Genomic DNA, 21,925 nt, shown 5'->3' on the forward strand with positions numbered 1-21,925 from the left:
TGAACAAATCAGGAGACTATAGATGCTGGAGAGGATGTGGAGAAACGGGAACCCTCTTGCACTGTTGGTGGGAATGCAAATTGGTGCAGCCGCTCTGGAAAGCAGTGTGGAGGTTCCTCAGAAAATTAAAAATAGACCTACCCTAGGACCCAGCAATAGCACTGCTAGGAATTTATCCAAGGGATACAGGAGTACTGATGCATAGGGCCACTTGTACCCCAATGTTCATAGCAGCACTCTCAACAATAGCCAAATTATCGAAAGAGCCTAAATGTCCATCAACTGATGAATGGATAAAGAAATTGTGGTTTATATACACAATGGAATATTACGTGGCAATGAGAAAAAATGAAATATGGCCTTTTGTAGCAACGTGGATGGAACTGGAGAGTGTGATGCTAAGTGAAATAAGCCATACAGAGAAAGACAGATACTATATGGTTTCACTCTTATGTGGACCCTGAGAAACTTAACAGGAACCCATGGGGGAGGGGAAGGAAAAAAAAAAAAACAGGTTAGAGTGGGAGAGAGCCAAAGCATAAGAGACTCTTAAAAACTGAGAACAAACTGAGGGTTGATGGGGGGTGGGAGGGAGGAGAGGGTGGGTGATGGGTATTGAGGAGGGCACCTTTTGGGATGAGCACTGGGTGTTGTGTGGAAACCAATTTGTCAATAAATTTCATATAAAAAAAAAAGAAAATGAAAGATTTTTTTTATCAAATTGCTTAAGGGTAATTCAATCATATACCTCACACTAAATTCTACAATATAAATAACCACATATCCTATCTTTTATTTTACGTAAAAGTTTATCTGACATTTATGTATCTGAAGAGTCTAACTTATATAAAGGTGATTTATTTTGTGACGGTATCTTAGAACTGTAAAGAGAAATCTGAACTCTTAAGCAACTTACATGAAATATCCTCTTGAAGTCTATTTTTCCATAGTAGAGAATATAGACACAAGCTATCAAATACCTAGGAAAGATGGATGCTGTGATGTTGGGAGAAGAAGTAAAGAGAGAGAAAAGAAATCTCAGACTTTAATTTTTTCATTCAACTTTATCCACAGTTTGCATCGGTAATATACATTTAGTGTTCCATTTATTTTTAAATGCATCAGAAAATCAATTATGATAGATCTGTGACCAATACAAAGATTTCTGAATTCTTCAAAAAATTCACTTAGAAAAGTCGATAAACTAGCATTCTGTAAAGATAATTATTAAACAAATGGTAATGCATTTTTACTCCTTATTTCAATTCTAACATATCCAACATCACTTCTTTCTTGTGCCATACAGTAATAAAATTTAGCAGAAGTAGCTATCTACTACATTTTTTAGGGCCTAATAAAATATTTGCTTGCCTTATTTAACCCCTTCAAATCACAAATCCAATTCAAATAATTATAATCATTCTTAATTCAATAAGTGATGAAGTAAATATAAAATAACCATAAAAACCATTTAGAATAAAATTTACACTTATTTTAAAAACTACTAAAAGAAATACATCAGAGCCTTGATAAAATGTGTCCTTGGGGACTATGCTGAGAAACTGACTTAGACGTGGTGTTGCCTTTTGGCACTAGAGTAAATAGACTGACATGATGTGAACCTCAGATGGACCCATCTTAAATGGAATTTTGCTTTGCGGCGAAGAATGCTGTGAGTGAGGTTCTGGTGTATTTTCCCTTTAAAGCAATAACTGACAAGTAAGTGAAATGCAATAAGGAAATGGCCTATAATTTCAATGAGAAACAGGAAAATACCTGTAAAATAATTAACATCTAGACTGACTGAGAAGAGGAATCCTACCGCATGGGAACTATGAAAGCAGTATGAATGATTGCTGTAGCTCTTAATGGTCACTTGATTTGTAACGTTGTCAGATCTGTACAATAAAAACTAACAACTTGAGATCTTTATTTGCCATTTCTTACCTTTATTACCCAAGTTTTCACTAGGGAGATTGATTATGCCAATGAAGTTTTTTTTTAGATCCAACTGAAAAATAGTAACTAATTAGCTGAAATATTTAAAGTAATAAATTACTAATAATTTAATTTTAAACCTTACAGTTATAAGAAGCTTTAGTTCTTTAAAAGCTCCAATTTCACACTTGGGAAATGTAAAGAACACGTGTATTCTAATGCCAAAATGTAATTATATGGCTTCATTGCCAACTGATCAATAAAAGTAGAGTTGTTTCTAAACCAACCCTTATTATACCATTTGGCACACTAGTTTTTACCTTTTATATATACCCTTTGAAATACCCAGGCCAACACTTTTAATAAGTTGCATCCATATTAAGAGGTAACAAGTGCAAATAATCACATATTTAAGATATGGTACTTGCTTGGCTACTACAAAAGTAATTATACTAAGGTTCTTCTATAGCAAACTGAGTTATTACAGTAATGTTTTTGAAAAATTCCTGCACTCCTACCAACGTAAATTCACCCAGCTCCAAACTAAACAAGGACTTTAGGTAACATAGCACACTTAGGAAAATATTTATAGAATGGTCTGTGTTTAATTCAACATCATGTTCATTGAGGATCCTAAGATTTACAGGATCCACAAATGGCCAGATTCCAAATACACACCTATTCTTCAATGGCTGCTCTACGAATCTGAAAAAAAAAAAAAACAACCCAGCTAATGGCAGCATGCCGACTGAAAGTCCAGACACAGATCCAAACTTTGGCAGTTTTATCAAAGTGTCCTTGATAATGAGTACTTGGCTACTTCTCAAAAACCTTACTGCTTTGTGTAACATTTTCAATACAGAAATAAAATACTCTTCAAATAATACATATTAAAAGATGATTAAGTTTTGCAAAATTAAATAGCATAAATTAAGCATATTAACATTGTTTTTTTTTTTTTTTTGACAACATGACATAACCAATTTAAGGAAAACTGCAATGGACTAAATAAAAAACCACAAATGTCACCGTGTGAGGCACATTTAAATCCTCACATATAACTGACCTTACAAAATCTACTAAAATATTTTAAAGTTCCATTGATTCCATTAATACATAAAAAGAAATTGCAAAAATGCTTAAGACTATGTAAGAGTCATCAATTACACAGGCACTTCACATGTAAACAGTCTACAGTACAACTGAAAATATTTTGGCACTAACCTATAATACTAAAAGAATTTAATATAAAGCCAGAGTTCTGCATTTTCTACTCATTTTTTTCTAGAAAACTAAGACCAAAGATTGAAGAAACTGTGTATAAACTAGAATTAGAAGTGTATTCAATAACTCAAATATAGAATAGTTTTAAATCGGTAAAAAAATGATTACCTCATCCAGGTGTTTACTAGTATGCTCTGATATAAAAAAGTAAACCTAATGTGATTATTAAATTGCAACCACATCTTAAATTTAGTATCAATCTGGTTTTTGAAAAATAATGAAGGTTATCAACTGACTCAGTAAAAGGAGAATTTGAATTTATCAAAAACTCTTATTAAGTTAATCCAGTTTTTCCCCCAAAAGAAGTTTGGGCAATTCGAAATTTAACTTTGATGTTTTACCATGATTTTTTTTTAAGCTATGGATTGACCTAATAAAATTATTAATTTGGATTAGACATTCTTATCACGAATTTGAGATTTTTTAAATCACTTCAAATAAATGAAACTATACACTTATAATTTTGAAATGTTACATCAAGCTGTAGAAAGCTGAGATGCCTTGGTTGTAGGTAATTCAAGAAGAGCCTGCACTGTGACACCAACTTTCACAAGACCTCTCTCTTCCAGAATATGATGAGGCAAACAGAGTCTTTCCTGAAAAACAAAATAAATGATATCAGAACATCTGTTTTTTAATAGTGCAGTAAAGCCTGAACAAGTCAGAACTGGATTTTTAAAACATGTGTCCTGTAAAACTTCAAGTAGAAAGTACACAATTTTAATTAAATTCTAAACTTTTTATTCTCTTCTGGAGGTATAATTGCCACGTAACATTATATTAGTTTCAAGTGTAAAACATAATGATTTGAACAGCATTCTCTTCTCTGTATCTATAATGTACATTTTATTTTGTTTGTCTACTTGGGTTTTTTTTAGAGTCTACATGTAAGTGGAAACATACAGGATTTGTCGTTCTCTGTCTGACTTAATTTTGTTTAGCATAATTCCCTCAAAGTCCATCCAAGTCACAAATGGCAAGATTTCGTTCTTTTTTATGGCTGAGTAGTATTCCGCTGTATGTATACCACATCTGTGTCCATTCATCCACCAACGGTCTCTTCGGTTGCCTCCATATCCTGGCTATCGTAAATAATGCCACAATGAACACAGGGGTGTGAATATCCCCTTGAATTGGTATGTTTGTTTTCTTTGGATAAACACTCCGAAGTAGAATTGCTGGATCATATGGTATTTCTATTTTTAATTTTTGAGGATCCTGCATACTGTTTGCCACAGTGGCTGCACCAATTTACCTTCCCATCAACCTGACGCAAGGGTTCTCTTTTTTCCACGTCCTCATCAACATTTTGTCTTTTGGACAACAGCCATTCTAACAGCGGTCAGGTGGCATCTCATTGTACAAATTCTAATTCTAAAATGGCTCTTTCGATAGACTTTTAGGGTATGGGATTCTATTTTACGGGCTCTGTTCTGATCTGAGGTTGATCTGATCCACATAAATAAGCGAGTATTTTAAAGTGAGACGGTCATGCTAGAAGTTCCCTAAGCTCTTGTGCTGGAGTAGAAAGAGCACTCCATTTCCAGTCAGGAAATCTAAGGGCCATGCAATACGAAGTACTAAAGGTACTAAAAACTACCCAGAGACTCAGTTTCTTCAACCTGAAGAAAGGACCGTGTAAGAAACAAACTGAAGAGTGTAAACTCTTCAGTCCTGTACAAAATTGGCCTCTCTCGTTCATTCTACCAGTTCTGAGGTTCCACGGTCTCTACTATATGAAATGATTCAGTACTTTTTTTTTGTCTTACTGTTACTTCTTTCCAGCTGCTAGTGATCTTTGTTGCTTCTTAGTTCAGTGGTCTAGAATTTGAGAAGTAGCAACTGCCTCCTCTTGTAAGCACATCACATGTCATTTGACCTTAAAGGCAGCTTGGCATTAGGTTTCATTAGCCTTGGCTGATCCTCTTCTAACTTCTTTCCTTTTTGTAAGTTATCTCTACTCCCGACGTGGGGCTCAAACTCACCACCCCAAGATCAAGAGTCACACGCTCTACCAACTCAGCCAGCCAGGTTGTCCCTCTTCTAGCATTCTTGATGTTTTCAAGAGTTCTGTCTTCACTCTCTTCTCTTTTGTACTATATCTTCTCTTTGGTATTCTGAAAGCCTTATCAAAATTGCAAGGGTTAACTAAATAAATTTGGTAGCTATTTCTGAAGAAACAGGGCAGTCCACTGCTTCAGCTGGGTCACACATTCATCTCAGGAAAGTAAGCTAGTAATGGATAGCGTGGGCGGCAAACAGACCATCGACAGGACCCATCTGGTCCATAACTATACACTTGGTGAGCACAGTAGCTTACAAGTCTAGAAACATTACATTTTTTTTCTAAATCCACTGTTTCTTCAAACATGGGGGGCCTTGGCAAGACTAGGCCCCTATTCCCAAACAGTAATAACTATATCCTCCACGCTGATGACTTTCAAATCTTTATTTCCTGCCATGACCTCTCTATTGAGCTCCAGATACAAATATGAACATGATACAGCCAAATGGATGTCTAACAGGCAGATCAAAATCAATCTGTCCACAACCGAATTACATCATCACTAAGTTAAACTGTCCTTTTATATTCTGTACCTACGTCAGTAATACACTATTCAATTTCTCTCAATATAAACCTCGGAATCCTAATAGTCTTTTCTTTCTTCCTTATTCCCATAAACCATTCACCAAACACTACTGGTAATAATCCCATTTATCAGAAGCATTCTCAAAAACTATCTTCTTATCTCCATTTTCACAATAGCGCTTGCTGCCTTCCCAATGTTGTGTTTATTTATTCAAATAATCACTGAAATGTTAGAAAAGAAAAAAAGGTTTCAAATCAATGACCTCAGCTTCCACCTTAGAACTAGAAAAAGAACAAACAAATTAAGCCGATGGCAAGAAGAAAGAAAGAACATATGAAGTTGAGAGAGGAAAGCAATAAAATAAAAACCAGAAAATAATAGACAAAAAAAGAAAAAAAATCAGTGAAACCAAATGTTAGTTCACTGAGAAAATTTTTAAAAATTCATAACCTTCTAGCTAGGTTAATCAGAAAAAAGAAAATACACAAATTACCTACATCAGGAATAAGAGAAGTAACATCAGAAGAGATATTACAAATACTAAACTGATAATAAGGGGACATTATAAACAACTTTATAACAATAAGTTTGACAAACTACATGAAATAGACAAATTCCTTGACACACAGTATACCAAAAGCTCATGCAAGAAGAAACAGAAAACCAGAATAGCCTTGTATCTATTAAAGAAATTAGAATTGTAGTTAAAATCCTTTCCACAAAGAAAACTTTTGGCCCAGCTGGGTTCATTAAAGAATCTGACCAAATGTTTTAAAAGGAAGTAAGATCAATTCTACACAAAATTTTCACAAAAAGTGAGGAGCAGGGAATACTTCCTAACCTATTTCTTAAGGTCAATATTACCATGACACTAAAGCCAGGCAAAAGATATTAAAAGAAAAGAAAACTAAAGACCAATATCCCCATGAACATAGATGTAAAAAGTCTAAACAAAATTTTAGCAAACTGAGTTCAACAATATCAAAACAACAACAAAATCTATGATGACCAAGAGGGTTTATCCCAGAAATCTAGGTTTGAGTTAATATCTGAAAATCAACCACCATTAAGTCACAATACTGTGAAAGAAAAAGGATGTTATCATCTCAGTAGTTGTAGAAAAAGCATTTGACAGAACTCAACATCCGTTCCTGATAAGAACTCTCAACAATCTAGGAATAGAAAGGAATTTGCTCAACCTGATACAGTTCATCTATAAAGAAAAGCAACAGCTAACATTTGCAAAGCATGTATCTCATAGAGTACTTTTATCTGGAATATAGAAAAAAAACACCCACAACTCATTAATAAAAAGGTGAATAATCCAATTAATAAAGGGGCACAGGATTTGAAAAGACACCTCTCCAAAGAATGTATACAAATAGTCAATAAGCACATGAAAATGTGTCCCACATCATTAGCCACTAGGGAAATGCTAATTAAAACCACAATGGCTGTGGGTGCCTCACATCCAGTGAGCTATGCTAGCTTACTGTCAACTTCCCCTAGAGGGTGAGGGCCCCCAATCCAGCTGCACAGCTGTGGATGCGGGGGATTGTGTTGGATGTCCAGAAACAGTCAGGGGTGGCAAATGGGTCAGATCCACATTTCAGCTCTGGAGGAACTCTGGGTGCGGGGTGGGGCAATGGGATCCTCCAGCCTTTGCATCCCAGGCTCCCCCATCGAGCCCAGAGCCCAATCCCTCCCGAGGCAATGGCAGGACTGGGTCCCTAGCTGACCAGGCGCAGGGATGCTGCAGGGGAGGCGACACAGGCATCAGCCACAAGAAATCGAAAGCAGCAGCTGTGAACCTCTCCCAAGCACAGTAAATGATGTGACGTTCCCTGGCTCCTCTGAGAATCTCTGCCTGCTCCCTCCTCTTTCCCACCCTCAACTGTGTCCTTGGGGCCTAGGTATAGAATGAAGAAAGCTGAAACAAGTGTTCAAAAAAAAATTTGTTCATGAGTGTTCATAGCAGCATTATTCATAATAAACAATGAGTGGAAACAGCCCAAACGTCCATCAACTTACGAACTGTAAACAAAATGTGGTATAAATGTTAGTCAGTTAGTTAGGAGGTATCAGCCAGGAGGGATAAACTGGTGCTGGCCACACCCTCGGAGGCACCCCCAAAGGTTAACAGCCACACCTTCAGAGCCACCTCTAAGGGCTAACAGAGCAGGAAAGGCTTAGCCACAGAGTTGGCTCAAAAGGCACAAAGGGACTTCTAAGAACTGAGCAAGCACACAAAAGGTTGCCTTGTGCTATCCCCTGTCACCTTAGGTTACCTTAAAGTCACAGCAAAGCCCATTAAAACTCTTGAATATGCAGCACATAAATAAATACAATTATAACAGAATGCATCATAAGTAGGCACAATGCACAGAAGCCAAAATGTTACACAATCAGCAGCCGGCAATCAAAAATGCCAATCAAAGCCAAATTTATATGTAAACAAAGCAGGCTTATAAGGCTGTAGCTAGAGCTTCTCAGGTCCATTGCCATTCTTACTCCGGCAGGGGCCTGCTTTCACTCTTAAAAGTATACTATACTTATCTACTTGATAAACTCTATCTCCCTATTCTGGTCTCAGGTCTCTAATTCATTGCTGCATCCAGGCCAAGAACCTAGTGACCCAGTAACCTAGACATACAATAAAATATTCAGCCATAAAAATAAATAAAGTACCACTTTACACAACAACACAGATAAACCTTGGAAACATTATACAAAATGAAAAAAGCAGACACAAAAGATCCCATATTGTAGGACTTCATTTATACGTAATGTCCAGGATAGGCAAATCCACAGAAACAGAATGGGGTGCGGGGTGCTGGGGGTGGGGAGTATGGACAGGGAGACTACTAATGGGTAAGAGGTTTCTTTCTGGGAGGATAAAAATATTCTAGGGGAGGAGCTAAGACGGTAGAGTACTAGGAGGACCCTAGGCTTCCCTCATCACTGGAACATACCTAGATAACCATCAAATCATTCTGAATACCTAAAAAATCCATTTGAGGACTGACAGAACAAACTGCACAACTAAAGGGAGTGAAGGGGCCACATCATGGAAGGTAGGAGGCACGGAGCTATGGTCTGGGGAAGAAAAGTGCTGCAGAGGGGAGGGAGCCCTGGTTGTGGAGAAAAGAGAGAGAGAGAGAGAGAGAGAGAGAGAAAGAGAGAGAGAAGCACAACAGGGGGTAGCATAAGGAAAACACTTCTCCAAAGCTACTGACTGGGAAAAGGAGAGAGGCTGATTTTCATGAGTTTTCGCACCCAGTGGGGCTCAAAGACTGAAGTATTAGAGGTCTGTGGCACAGCTGGTCTAGAGCCCTGAGAGCGCTGCAGTGCTCCTGTAAGAGGAGATACGCAGGTAACCCGGGGGCAGACATGTGATGCGTGGACTGCCTGAGATGCACTGGCAGAGACAGTTCTCCATTCTTGGAGCACATCTGAGAGAGGTGGAGTTTCCTCTCCAGGGACAAAGGAGCCAGTGAACGCCATTTCCCACCCCTGCCCCCTGAGCATAGACACAGAGACACCCACTGAGGGCAGCCAGCCTAGGCACTGGTTCTTTAGCGCACTTGGCCCCTGCCCTTCTGGGCCAAACCTGCATCAATCCCAGTGCAGCAAGACCCTCCCCAGGAAGACCGGCACAGGTACCCCTCCCCCATACCTGGGTCCCTAAAGTTCAGAGTTTTAAACTCAGTGGGCCTGGCTGGGATAGAGTCCAAAGTGCACTGCACTGCTCCAGGCAGGCAAACAATCCAGACATATTGTGAAAACAGCAATCTGAAAAACACCTAGGGCACATGAGGGGAAATTATTAGCTCCTCTGGGAGGGCTTCCCTGACAGCAGTGAGCATAAACCCCTCTCTGGGGACAAAGGAGCTGGTTGGTGCCATTTCCCTCTCCCATCCCTCAGCATAGACTAACTTCAGTCAACAGCACAGTGCCAACACCCGCTGCTGAAATTACTTTCACTAAGCCCCGCCACCCTTCGTTGTGCTGGTACTGCTTTTCTCAGGCAAACATCCCTGAGAACTGATGCAGCAGGCTCCTCCCCCAGAAGACCAGCACAAAACCCTGCACAAACCACATCTACTGACCATAAAGATCTGCAAGGCTTCAGCTCTAGTGGAAAAAGCATCAGGTCTGTTAACAAGCAGACCACAGCACATGTAGATAGAACTCGCCACGCTCTGGCCAAGGTCCAAACACTCCCCACTGCAGGCAAGGAGCAACTCTACAGAGGACTAACGGATGGGATACAGCAGTCATAACGCGGCAGCAGAGCACATGTAGCATACGCCAGAGACACTTCCTGAAGCGTCAGGCCCTGAATGTTCTATGATTTCTTATTCATAGAGCCATTAACCTCAGAAGCAGGGAACATAACAGGCTTTCCTAACACACAGAAGACAGAAACCTAGACAAAATGCCAAGACAAAGGAATTCATCCCAAAAGAAAGGGTAAGAAAAAGTCATGGCCAGGGATCTAATCAAAACAGATGTAAGTAATACGCCTGATCCAGAATTTAAAACAACAATCATAAGGATACTAGCTGGGCTTGGGAAAAGCATAGAAGACATCAGGGAGACACTTACCACAGCGATAAAAGAGCTTAAAACTGATAAGGCCAAAATGAAAAGTGAAATAACCAAGATTCGAAACCAACTGGTTGTAATGACCACAAGGATGGAAGAAGCAGAGGAATGAACAACATATAAGATAAAATTATGGAAATAATGAATCTAATCAAAGGAAGGAAAGAAAAATCTTGGACCATGAATGTAGACTTAGGGAACTTGGTGGCTTAATGAAGTGTAGTTAACATTCATATCATAGGACACCCAGAAGAAGAGAGAGAAAAGGGGACAGAAAATTTATTTGAGGAAATTATAGCGTCCCTAATCTGGGGAAGGAAATAGACTTCCAAACCCAGGAGGCACAGAAAACTCCCATCAAAATCAACAGAAACAGGCCAACACCAAAATATATCATTAATTTGCAAAATACAGAGGTAAGGAAAAAAATCCTAAAAGCAGAAGACAAAAGAAGTCCCTAACTTACAAGAGATGACAAATAAGGTTAGCAGCAGATCTCTCTACAGAAACTTGGCAGGCTAGAAGGGAGTGGAATGATACACTCAATGTGCTGAATGGGAAAAATCTTCAGCCAAGAATACTCTATCGAGCAAGGCAATCAATCAGAAAAGAAGGAAAGATAAAAGAGTTTCCTAGACAAACAAAAATTAAGAGTTTGTGACCACTAAAGTAGCCCTGCAAGAAATATTAAAGGGGACTCTTTGAGTGGGAAAGAAAGACCAAAAGCAACAAAGATTAGAAAGGAACAGAGAAAATCTCCAGAAACAATGACAAAACAAGTAATAAGATGGCACTAAATTGATATCTATCATTACTCTGAATGTAAATGGATGAAATGCTCCACTCAAAAGACACAGGGTGTCAGGATGCATAAAAAATAAGAGCCATCGAGGGGCGCCTGGGTGGCTCAGTCAGTTAAGTGTCCAACTTTGGCTCAGGTCATGATCTTACAGTTCGTGGGTTCAAACCCTGTGTTGGGCTCCATGATGACAGCTCAGAGCCTGGAGCTTGCTTCGGATTCTGTGTCTCCCTCGCTACCCCTCCCCCACTTGTGCTCTGTCTCTCTCAAAAATAAATAAAACATTAAAAAAAAAAAGACCCATCTATATGCTGCCTAGAAGAGACCCATTTTGGACCTATAGACAGCTGCATACTGAAAGTAAGCAGAGGGAAAAACATTTACCATGCAAATGGACATCAAAACAAAAAAGCCAGAGTAGCAATACTTATATCAGACAAACTAGATTTTAAACTAAAGATTGTAACAAGAGATGAAGAAGGGCACTATATCATAATAAAGGAGTCTATCCAACAAGATCTAACAAGTAAATATTTATGTCCCCAACTTGAAACCCCAAACATATAAAACAATTAATAACAAACATAAAGGAACTCATTGACAATAATACAATAATGGTAGACTTTAAAACCCCACTCATATCAATGGACAGATCATCTGAACAGAAAATCAACAAGGAACAATGCCTTTGAATGACACACTGGACCAGATGGACTTAACAGATACATTCAGAACATTTTATCCAAAAGCAACAGAATATACATTCTTCTCAAGCGCACATGGGACATTCTCCAGGATAGATCATGTATTAGTTCACAAATCAGGGCTCAGCAAGTACAAAAAGACTGAGATAATACCATGCATATTTTCAGATCCCAACGCTATGAAACTGAAAGTGAACCACAAGAAAAATTTTGAAAATACCACAAATACATGGGAGGATAAAGAATATCATTCTAAAGAATGAATAAGTCAAGCAGAAAATTAAAGAAGAAATAAAAAACACACATGGAAACAAATGAAAATGAACAAGATGGTCCAAAAGATTTGGGATGCAGCAAAAGTGATCATAAGAGGGAAGTATACAGCAATACAGGGCTACCTCAAGAAGCAAGAAAAATCTCAAATACACAGCCTAACCTTACACATAAAGGAGCTAGAAAAAGAACAACATATGAAGCCTAAAGCAAGTAGATAGGAAATAATAAATATCAGAGCAGAAATAAATGATATAGAAGGAAGAACAAGAACAACAAAAAACCACAGTAGAACAGATCAAAGACACCAGAAGCTGATTCCTTGAAAAAATTAATAAAACTGATAAACCCCTACCTGGACTTATCAAAAAGAAAAGAGAAAGGACCCAAATAAATAAAATCATGAATGAGTGGGGAGAAATCACAACCAACACCACAGAAATACAAAGAATTATAAGAGAAAATTATAAAAAATTATATGTAAACAAATTGTGGACATTCTGGAATACAATCTGGAATAAATTCCTAGAAATATATCAACTACCAAAACTGAAACATGAGGAAATAGAAAAATTGAACAGACTAATAATAACCAGCAAAGAAATTGAATCAGTAATCAAAACTCTCCCAACAAACAAAGTCCAGGATCAGATGGCTTCAGAGGATTAATCTAACAAACATTTAAAGAAGAGTTAATAGCTATTCTTCTCAAACTGTTCCAAAAAATAGAAATGGAAGGAAAACCGCCACGTTCATTCTACGAGGACAGCATTACCTTGATTCTAAAACCAGACAAACCCATTAGAAACAGAACTACAACCCAATATCCCTGATGAACATGGATGCAAAAATTCTCAACAAAATACTAGCAAAGCGAATCCAACAGCACATTAAAATAACCATTCTCCACGATCAAGTAGGATTTCTTCCTGGTTGCCAGGGTTGGTCAATATTCACAAATCAATCAATGTGAAACACCACATTCATAAAGGAAAGGATAAGAACCAACGTGATCCTCTCAACAGACGCAGAAAAAGCATTTGACAAACTACAGCATCCATTCATGATAAAACCCTCAAGAAAGTAGGGATCCAGGGAAAGTACCTCAACATCATAAAGGTCATATATGAAAAACCCATGGCTAGTATCATCCTCGCTGGGGAAAAATGGAGAGCTTTTCCTCTACAGTCAGGAATAAGACAAGGCTGTCCACGCTCACTGCTGTTATTTAACATAGTACTGGAAGTCCTAGCCTCAGCAATCAGACAACAAAAAGAAATAAAAAGCATCCAAATTGGCAAAGAAGAAGTCAAACTTTCACTATTTGCACATTACATGATATCTATGGAGAAAACGCAAAAGACTCTACCAAAAGACTGCTAGAGTTGATACACAAATTCAGTGAAGTCGCAGGATACAAAATCAACATACAGAAATCTGTTGCATTTCTATACACAAATAATGAAGCAGCAGAAAGAGAAATCAAGGAATCAATCCCATTTACGATTCTACCGAAAACCATGAGACACTCAGGAATAAACAAATCAAAGAGGTAAAAGATCTGTATTCCAAAAACTATAAAACATTGATGAAAGAAACTGAAGACACCACAAGGAAATCGAAAGACATACCATGGATATTCTTTCCTGCTTTGTCAAAGAGGAGTTGACCATATAGTTGTGGATTCATCTCTGGGTTTTTTATTCTGTTCCACTGATCTATGTGTCTGTTTTTGTGCCAGTACCATACTGTCTTGGTCCCTACAGGTTTGTAATACAGCTTGAAGTCTGGATTTGTGACCCCCTCCAGCTTTGCTTTTCTTTTTCAGGATTTCTTTGGCTATTCGGGGTCGTTTGTGGTTTCATACAAATCCAAAAGCACTATTTTTAAACATGATAAATTTTACTTCAAAAAATATAAAGCTTGTGCTGTTTGGAAGATACTATAATGAGAGGCACCTGGGTGGCTCATTTGGCTAAGCGTCTGACTCGACTTTGGCTCAGGTCATGATCTCATGGTTCTTGAGTTCAAGCCCTGTATTGAGCTCTATGCTGACAGCGCAGCATCTGCTCGAGCCTCTCTCTCTGTCCCTCCCTCTCTGCCCTTCCCCTTCGTGCTCTCTATGAAAATAAATAAATAAACTTAAAAAAAGATACTCTAATGAGAATGAAAAGATAAGCCAAAGACTTGTGATACAATATTTGTTTATCACATATCTGGTAAAGAACTTAGTTCATAATTTATAGAGAAATCTCAAACTCAGTGACAAGAAAACAGCTCAAGTAAAAAACAGACAAAAGAGGGGTGCCTGGGTGGCTCAGTTGAGTAAGCATCTGACTCGATCTCGGCCCAAGTCTTGATCTCACGGTTCTTGGGATGAAGTCCCGCGTCAGGCTCTGTCACTGATAGTGCAGAGCTTGCTTGGGATTCTCTCTCTCCCTCTCTCTCTCTCTCTGCCCCTCTCCTGTGCACACATGCATGCGTTCTCTCTAAATAAATAAATAAACTTTGAAAAAAGAGACTAAAATAATAGAAGATTAGAATAGAATACGCCATAAAAGAAGCCATACCAATGGCAAATAAGCCCTGGAAAAGATGATCAACATCATTAGCCTTCAGGGAAGTGCAGATTAAAACCACATTGACAAACTGGTGCATACCTATCACAATGGCAAAAAATAAAGAAAAAAAACCCCACTATATTAAATGCTGTCGAGGATATGGAGGAACTAGAACTCTCATATACTGTTGACAGGAATGTAAAATGGTACAACTACTCTGGGAAACAGTTTTTTACTTTCCTGTAAGGTTAAGTACACACCTACCATATGTTTCATTCATGTTACTCCTGGGTATCTACTCCAAATTAAAGAATGTATGTATATATCCAAAGACTTGTGTATAAATGTTCATAGCAGTCTTATTTGTCTCAGTGGTCGCTAAAACTGGAAACAATCCAAATGACCATCAACAAGTCAAAAGACCAACAAATTGTGGTTCACAATGAAATACTACTCAGCAATAAAAAGGAATGATCTATTTATATATGCAACATCACTGATGAGTCTTAAAACAATTACACTGAGTGAAAAAAGCCAGAAAAAAAATCATACATATTCTATCATTCCATTTATATACAACTCTAGATAGAAAATGCAAACTATTTTTTTTATTTTTATTTTTTTTACATTTATTTATTTTTGAGAAACAGAGTGAGACAAAGCATGAGCAGGGGAGGGACAGAGAGAGAGAAGGAGACACAGACTCCAAAGCAGGCTCCAGGCTCCAGGCTCTGAGCTGCCAGCACAGAGCCTGACGCGGGGCTCGAACCCACGAACCGTGAGATCATGACCTGAGCTGAAGTCGGATGCTCAACCGACTGAGCCACCCAGGCACCCCAGAAAATGCAAACTAAACTATAACAACAGATAGCAGATTAGTGGTTACCCACAGAAAAAAGGATTGCCAAGGGACACACGGAAAGTTTTAGGGGTCATGAACATGCTCATTATCTTGACTATGGTGATGATTTCATGGTGTACGCATGTCAAAACTTACTTAATTGTATAGCTTATCTATATGCACTTTATTGTATGTCAATTATACCTCAAAAAAGCTATTAAAACACAAAAATCTCTTGGGGCTCGTGGGTGGCTTAGTCAGTTAGGCATCTGACTTCGGCTCAGGTCATGATCTCATGGTTCGTGAATTAGAGTCTCACATCGGATGAGCTTGAGCCCAACTTTGGGTGAGCCTCACTTCTCTCTCTCTCTCTCCCTCTCTCTGCCCCTCATGGGATTCTCTCTCCCTCTCTCTGCCCCTAGCTCACTTGCACCCTCTCTCTAAAAAAAATACAAAAATACAAAAGTACATTAAAATGAAATAAAAAACACTAAATGAAGAAACGGACTCTATATTACAATTTCTAAGTCAAGGAAAAACAAGAAGCTAATGCTAAAACTCTTTCCCCAATACCAGTAGCTGGGAAGTTTGAAAATGGGAGTTGAAAACTGGTCCTTCCATAGTCCCTCTTGTGGTAGAATGGGTGGGTTACTAACCCTTTCCTAAAACAAGCTAGAAAGAGAGTATTAGACTATGCTAAGTAGAATAGTTTCCGTTAAGACCTTCCTAATTGATGCTTCTTGCCTACTGTACCAAGAAGGTATCTGGAATATGTTGCAATGTCTTTTCTTTCATATAAAAGAACACAAATAGAGAGTATCCAAGCTTGAGGATATGTTCTAAAGTTAGATCACCTGGGTTCATAGCTTGGCCCCACTGTGCACTAAAGATGAGACCTTGGACAAGTTCTCTAAGCTCCCTGTGCCTCAGTTTACTCATCTGTAAAATGTGCATTCATTCGATAAATGTTTATCGAGAATGTCCCCCCAAAAAACTCTTAAAAATGATAAAACAGAAAAATATATATAATGTAATCCTAGCTAGAAAACAAAACTTCCTAATTTTTCTGTTTTCTCAGTAAGAGATTAAGAGTCTAACAAGGAAGAACTAACATAAAAATGTTTAAGAATTAAAATTTTAAAACATCATGTCAAGCATAAAGATGTAATTAGAGAACAGCAGCATGTAGTTTCGAAATTACAGGGTAATTCAACGGATTCTCTCTATATAAATTATATTTATTCACTTGAGGAAAGAGATTAAAGTGGAATCTGTCGACCAGATTATTAGGACACTGGTAAAAAGAGCTAAATGAGCACAACTCAATACATAAATGTATCAAATCAACACACTGCACACCAAACTTAATGTTATGGATCAATTATATCTCAATAAAAATCAATTTTTAAAAATAAAAGGATGTCAGCAAATTTGACAACTAATTATATTTAAAAAACTAAATAAAGAAAATAAAAGGGAAAAGTATCACAACTATATTGTGATCTGCTAACAACACCATGTCCTTTCAACGCCTGATCATCTTGATGTTGGGCCTATGATGTTTTCTAAAAAAGTAGTATTTTAATTATTTGTTTTCATTATACATTTACAATACTACTTTGCTAATTTTATAGTACTGCAATTATCACCTGAAACATAAGCCAAATTCTACAAATTTCAGACAAAGTTTGTCCCATGAGAAATTGTCGTAATACGTTACTAATATGTAGAATTCGACATTCTAAAGTTTAAAACGCTGTTCACCCTGAATGCAAATCTTCTGATGAGAGCCTACCCATGGATTTACAAAGCAGTCCAAATGTGTTTCAGCAGGAGAAATGAAAGCAGCAACTGCATCACAATCAACTTTTAATATAGCCACTAAGTTATGTTTTCTCAGTGATATGTATGATTACTGCATTTTTCCATATATGTAGCTATTTTATAAATGACTTTAAAAGCAGCTTTAAAACATTCATTAGACAGCTGCTACAGTTAAAGCTGGAACTCAGTAAAAGGTACCAAGAGAACGTATTCATTTTCATGTCCACAAAGCATTATTTGTTCCTATTGTGAAGAAGAACCCTGGTATGCACATAATAAGTTAATATTTAAATGATCATTTTGTTAGAAAAAGAACAGTTACCTGTGAGACACCCAACTTTTTACATGCATCAAGAAAATTTTCTACATTTCTTCGACATTTTGCCATGCTCAGTTTAGGCTGTGAAGTAAGGGGAAAAAGGTATTTTTCAGGCACATTTATACAAAAATTAATCAAAACTAAAAATTACATTTACTGACGTATATTATTTAAAGACAGTTTTGAGAAGCTCTATCTTCCTTTAGAGAATTACTGAAGAAACTTACCACTGCTGGTGATGGCACGTGAATACTAGCTACAGAGCGTGGCCTTATATGATTGGCTAAATGGCAAAGAACAACCCCATCCATCAGTGCAGCTCCAATGTCATCAGGCAAAATGACTTTTAACCTGGATTCGAGATTCTATAAAGAAATGGGTATAAATCACAGACATTCTATCTAAATATAAATGCTATATATTTGTATCAGTAACCATTATATAATCCAAAATTTTAAAAAGCTTTGCAAATAAAATGCATCTAGCTTGCTAATTTTCCAAGTTAAACTCATTTCTGCAAAGCAAATCTGTAAGGTCAATCTTGCTTACGTTGCGAAGTTGTCGTATTTGCTCTCGTTCTTCCCGGAGATGTTCCATCTTTCTTCTCATTGTAAATCCTGGATCTGCTGCCCCATATTCCTGACGAGATGAGCGGCTAAAAGCTATAAAAACAGACATTTCCTAGCTTATCACAAGGCTAACAGGAAGAAGCAACCAGCAGAGGGGAAAGAGGCATGATGAAAAAGAATCAGTACAAAACTACAAAAAACACCATCACTCAATACATTCTAAATACTTTTCGTAGAATATCATTGAAATCTACTTATGTGCATAACTGAAAGCAACAGGGAAGACAAGTGTAACAATTTCTACCACCCATACATGTTCTTATTTAAACATATGTTATTAGAAACTTATGATCCAGGTTAAAAATTGTTATTGAACATACATCAGCCGTTATTATCTTTAAAGAAAAAGGAAATTATTCTTGAAGGTCAATACAGTTATTCAGGAATAAAAACTATAATTCAATACCTTGCCAAGTAACATGGATCCATTTTCTTTTGGGCTTGCCAAATGCGAAAAGATCCCTTTTTAAAACCACAATATAATGGAGTGCTAGAATTTCAAACAGTGTTTGGTCTGCTGGCAGAGTGGTCATTCTAAGAGCAGTCACAGTAGAGTAGAAATAAGACTGCAGTATATCTAAGGCAAAAAGCTGAGGTTTCAGGAGCTTGAAGGTAAAGAGGAAGAAAGAAATGGGGGATGGGAATTGGAAAGACAAATAAGGTTAAGAGAAAATTACTTTTAGGAGAGGGGAAAGAATCTATGTGTACTTAAAACTACGGAATCAATCCCATTTAAGCAGGAAAGCTCTAGTTTCATACATAACCAATAAATTTTATTTGCAGAATATATATTTACCTGATCTAGGCTTCAAGCCAAAAGGACCATGTGAAAAACCATCAGTTCTATCATACTCCTAAAAAAAAAAAAAAAAGAAAGAAAGAAAGAAAATAAATAAATAAAACCACTTCTCTTTCCAAATAACCAAGGTAGTGATTTGTATCCGTTTCAATTTTAGAAGTATTTGGTTTTTTCCATGATTAGTGGAGCACAGAAAGGTAAACTGCATTTCAATTCAAATCGATACATTTCACTTTTAAAAGACCTACAAATATTTGCTAATTGATCTGACTGCATAAGCTTTTAAATACTTCTCTCTCATAGTTTAAAGAAAATTAAAAATTATTGAATTACATAAAATAAATAGGTATTTTTTGAATGGAGACCAGATTAAAGCCTCCGGAAAAAATGAAGTAAGCTTCAATGAAGAAATAAGTGAAATTAGCAACATTTACTAAGTGTCTACTACGAACTTGACATTGAATAGATAATCTGAGGCAAATCTACACGTTCACGGTAATAGGGAGTGACAGGTGATACCAAGAGATGACAAATTATCATCTCTTCTATTTTAAGGTTCATTGTTTCCAAGTGCATTTAGAGGTGTGCTATGGAAAGAACTGTGGTATGTTTTTAACGTCTGAGCTTGGAGTTAGAAAGCTTAGCAAAACATTTAATTTCTCTGTGACTATTTCTTCACATTGAAAATGGAAGACTGTTGTGAAGATTAACTGAGATAACTAAAAGAAAGCACTCTGGAAATTGTACAGCTGTAAGAAAACAATTTTAGCAGTAGCTTACTTAACACTTGCAACAACTGCAAGGGCCTCAGTCGCTTCCCTACCATTTATTGACTGGGATCTTTGGCAAAGGTTACCAGTCTCCTCAGCTATAAAATTATGAGGATAATACTCAGCTCATGGGGCTGCTCTAGGTTCAGGTGTACAGGCAAGCACTTTGTTAAAAGTAGAGTACTATAACTAGGGGCGCCTGGCTGGCCCAGTCGGAAGAGCATGCAACTCTTGATCTCGGGGTCATGAGTTCAAGCCCGACGTTGTGCATGGAGCCTCCTTAACATTTTTTAAAAAATGAAAATGAAAATAAATAGTATAGCAATATACTAAATGTTTTTACCATTTTGTTTTACAGATGAAATGGAAGTTATCAGAATTTCGGTGATTCTCTGAATCTTCTGCTGATTAGTATGGTACATGCAGTTCAAGTTGAATGTTAATGGAACCACCACCACATGTATTCATCACCCTATCCATCCACAAGCCTCACAATTTGTTCGTTATTTTGGTTAAAAGTATTATGAATTCCCCCAAATTTCATTTATCCAAATGCAAGCAAAATGTATTATAAAAGCAATATAATTTATCTGAGAAAACTGGCACTAATACTCTCTCCCCATGAGCATAGATCATAAAATCATAAAGCAACCTGGCAACTAGTCACTTACATGCTTACATTTTTATAACTGAAAGTAAAAGAAAGGATTAACAAAAGCATGTGACAAAGACTAATTTTACGATACCCTAACTTAAATTACTTTATAAAAGAACGCAAACCATTTTACCTGCCATACAAATAATTTAGAGATGTGTTTATAAAACTAACATCCAAGTCCATTTAAAAGGTTTATAATGCAACTCACCCAAAACAACAGACAAATGATCCGGGCTTTTTTAAAAAAAAAACTAACACCACCTATATAAAATGAAACACTACCTTTGTAATTAACCAAAGTTATATGGTGAATATGGATGACCCAAACATTTAGACAAAGTTCCGAATTCACCAAATGAATACACAATCATTTATTTACCAATGCCAACACACTTTTATAATACTAAATAAGGTCATCTGAAGTAGCAAAGATACTGCTTAGAATTGTTCATTTATCTCTTGTTGTAAAGCAATAGGTCTCACTAAATTAGAAGAACCAATCATTCAAACCACTAGAGTATTTGGGTAAGATCTCACAAACTCCACCTTTCATCCACCCCTCCTTCCCCAGGCTCGCCCTTAGGTCTAAGATGCCAGGAAATGTGTACCCTCCTGTCGATAGGAACAACCCACCGCAGGGATGTTTCTCGTGGAAAAAGGAAGTTTCTGTTGCATTGCTTTCAGACCTAAGTGGTTATGAGAAAAACCAAAGGTCATTGCACAATGCTGAAGTACTTCTTTCAAATTTAAAACTGTAAAGTTGCTCTTCTCATTTCAAAATATAGATGAATTCTAAAACACAGAATTTTATAAAGGGAAGTGTTTTCTGTGCTCTACAGGCATTTTCCAATTATGATTATGAACATTTGTACAAAAGATGGTGTCCTCAGAATTTTTTTACAGACTAGGTTTGTACAAATTAACCTACTGTGGATTTTTTAATATGAGTGAATAAATTGTATTGTTTCAAAAAAAAAAAAAAAGAAAGATGAGGTTACAGAGAAGAGACAAGGAAGAAACCTATGTTAACACATATAAAAACAGAACTTGTACCTCAGATGATACTGGAGATTGTGGTGACATATAAGCATTATCACTGTCTTGCTAAAATATAAAAATAAAAAGATGAAAGATGAAATTAAAATACAAATGATGATTTAGACATATAAAAGAAAAACTGAAAACTGCTTCTGATCCACTGCTAAAGGAAGAATCTAGAAAATACCACCTACCACCTTGCCACTCAAAGTGTGGTCGGTGAACCAACAGCATCAGCACCCTCTGGGAGCCTGTTAGAAATGCAGAATCTCAGGCCAACCCTAGACCC

General features: G+C 37.1%; 1 protein-coding gene and 1 non-coding gene across 4 annotated transcripts in view; both read right to left on the reverse strand.

The window, feature by feature from the left end:
• Nucleotides 1-1,044: 1,044 nt before the first annotated feature.
• Nucleotides 1,045-21,925, reverse strand: part of LRCH2 (leucine rich repeats and calponin homology domain containing 2) — a 100,506-nt gene continuing 79,625 nt past the window's right edge. For 2 of the 3 annotated variants that reach the window (XM_023248878.2, XM_004000812.5), the window contains 6 exons: nt 21,652-21,702; nt 19,168-19,225; nt 18,292-18,404; nt 17,970-18,107; nt 17,746-17,823; nt 1,045-3,818 (listed from right to left, as the gene is read on the reverse strand). In XM_023248878.2, the coding sequence (XP_023104646.1) occupies nt 3,699-3,818; nt 17,746-17,823; nt 17,970-18,107; nt 18,292-18,404; nt 19,168-19,225; nt 21,652-21,702 (558 nt within the window). In that variant the 3' untranslated portion in view covers nt 1,045-3,698. The remainder of the gene's footprint in view (nt 3,819-17,745; nt 17,824-17,969; nt 18,108-18,291; nt 18,405-19,167; nt 19,226-21,651; nt 21,703-21,925) is intronic. The other variant, XM_019824197.3, reaches the window with a different exon arrangement.
• LOC111558862 lies at nt 21,199-21,327 on the reverse strand. Its single transcript, XR_002739988.1, has one exon. It is a non-coding gene; the product is annotated as a small nucleolar RNA SNORA35 (small nucleolar RNA).

Source organism: Felis catus, chromosome X (assembly GCF_018350175.1).
Source record: "Felis catus isolate Fca126 chromosome X, F.catus_Fca126_mat1.0, whole genome shotgun sequence".
Taxonomy (NCBI): Eukaryota; Metazoa; Chordata; class Mammalia; order Carnivora; family Felidae; genus Felis; species Felis catus.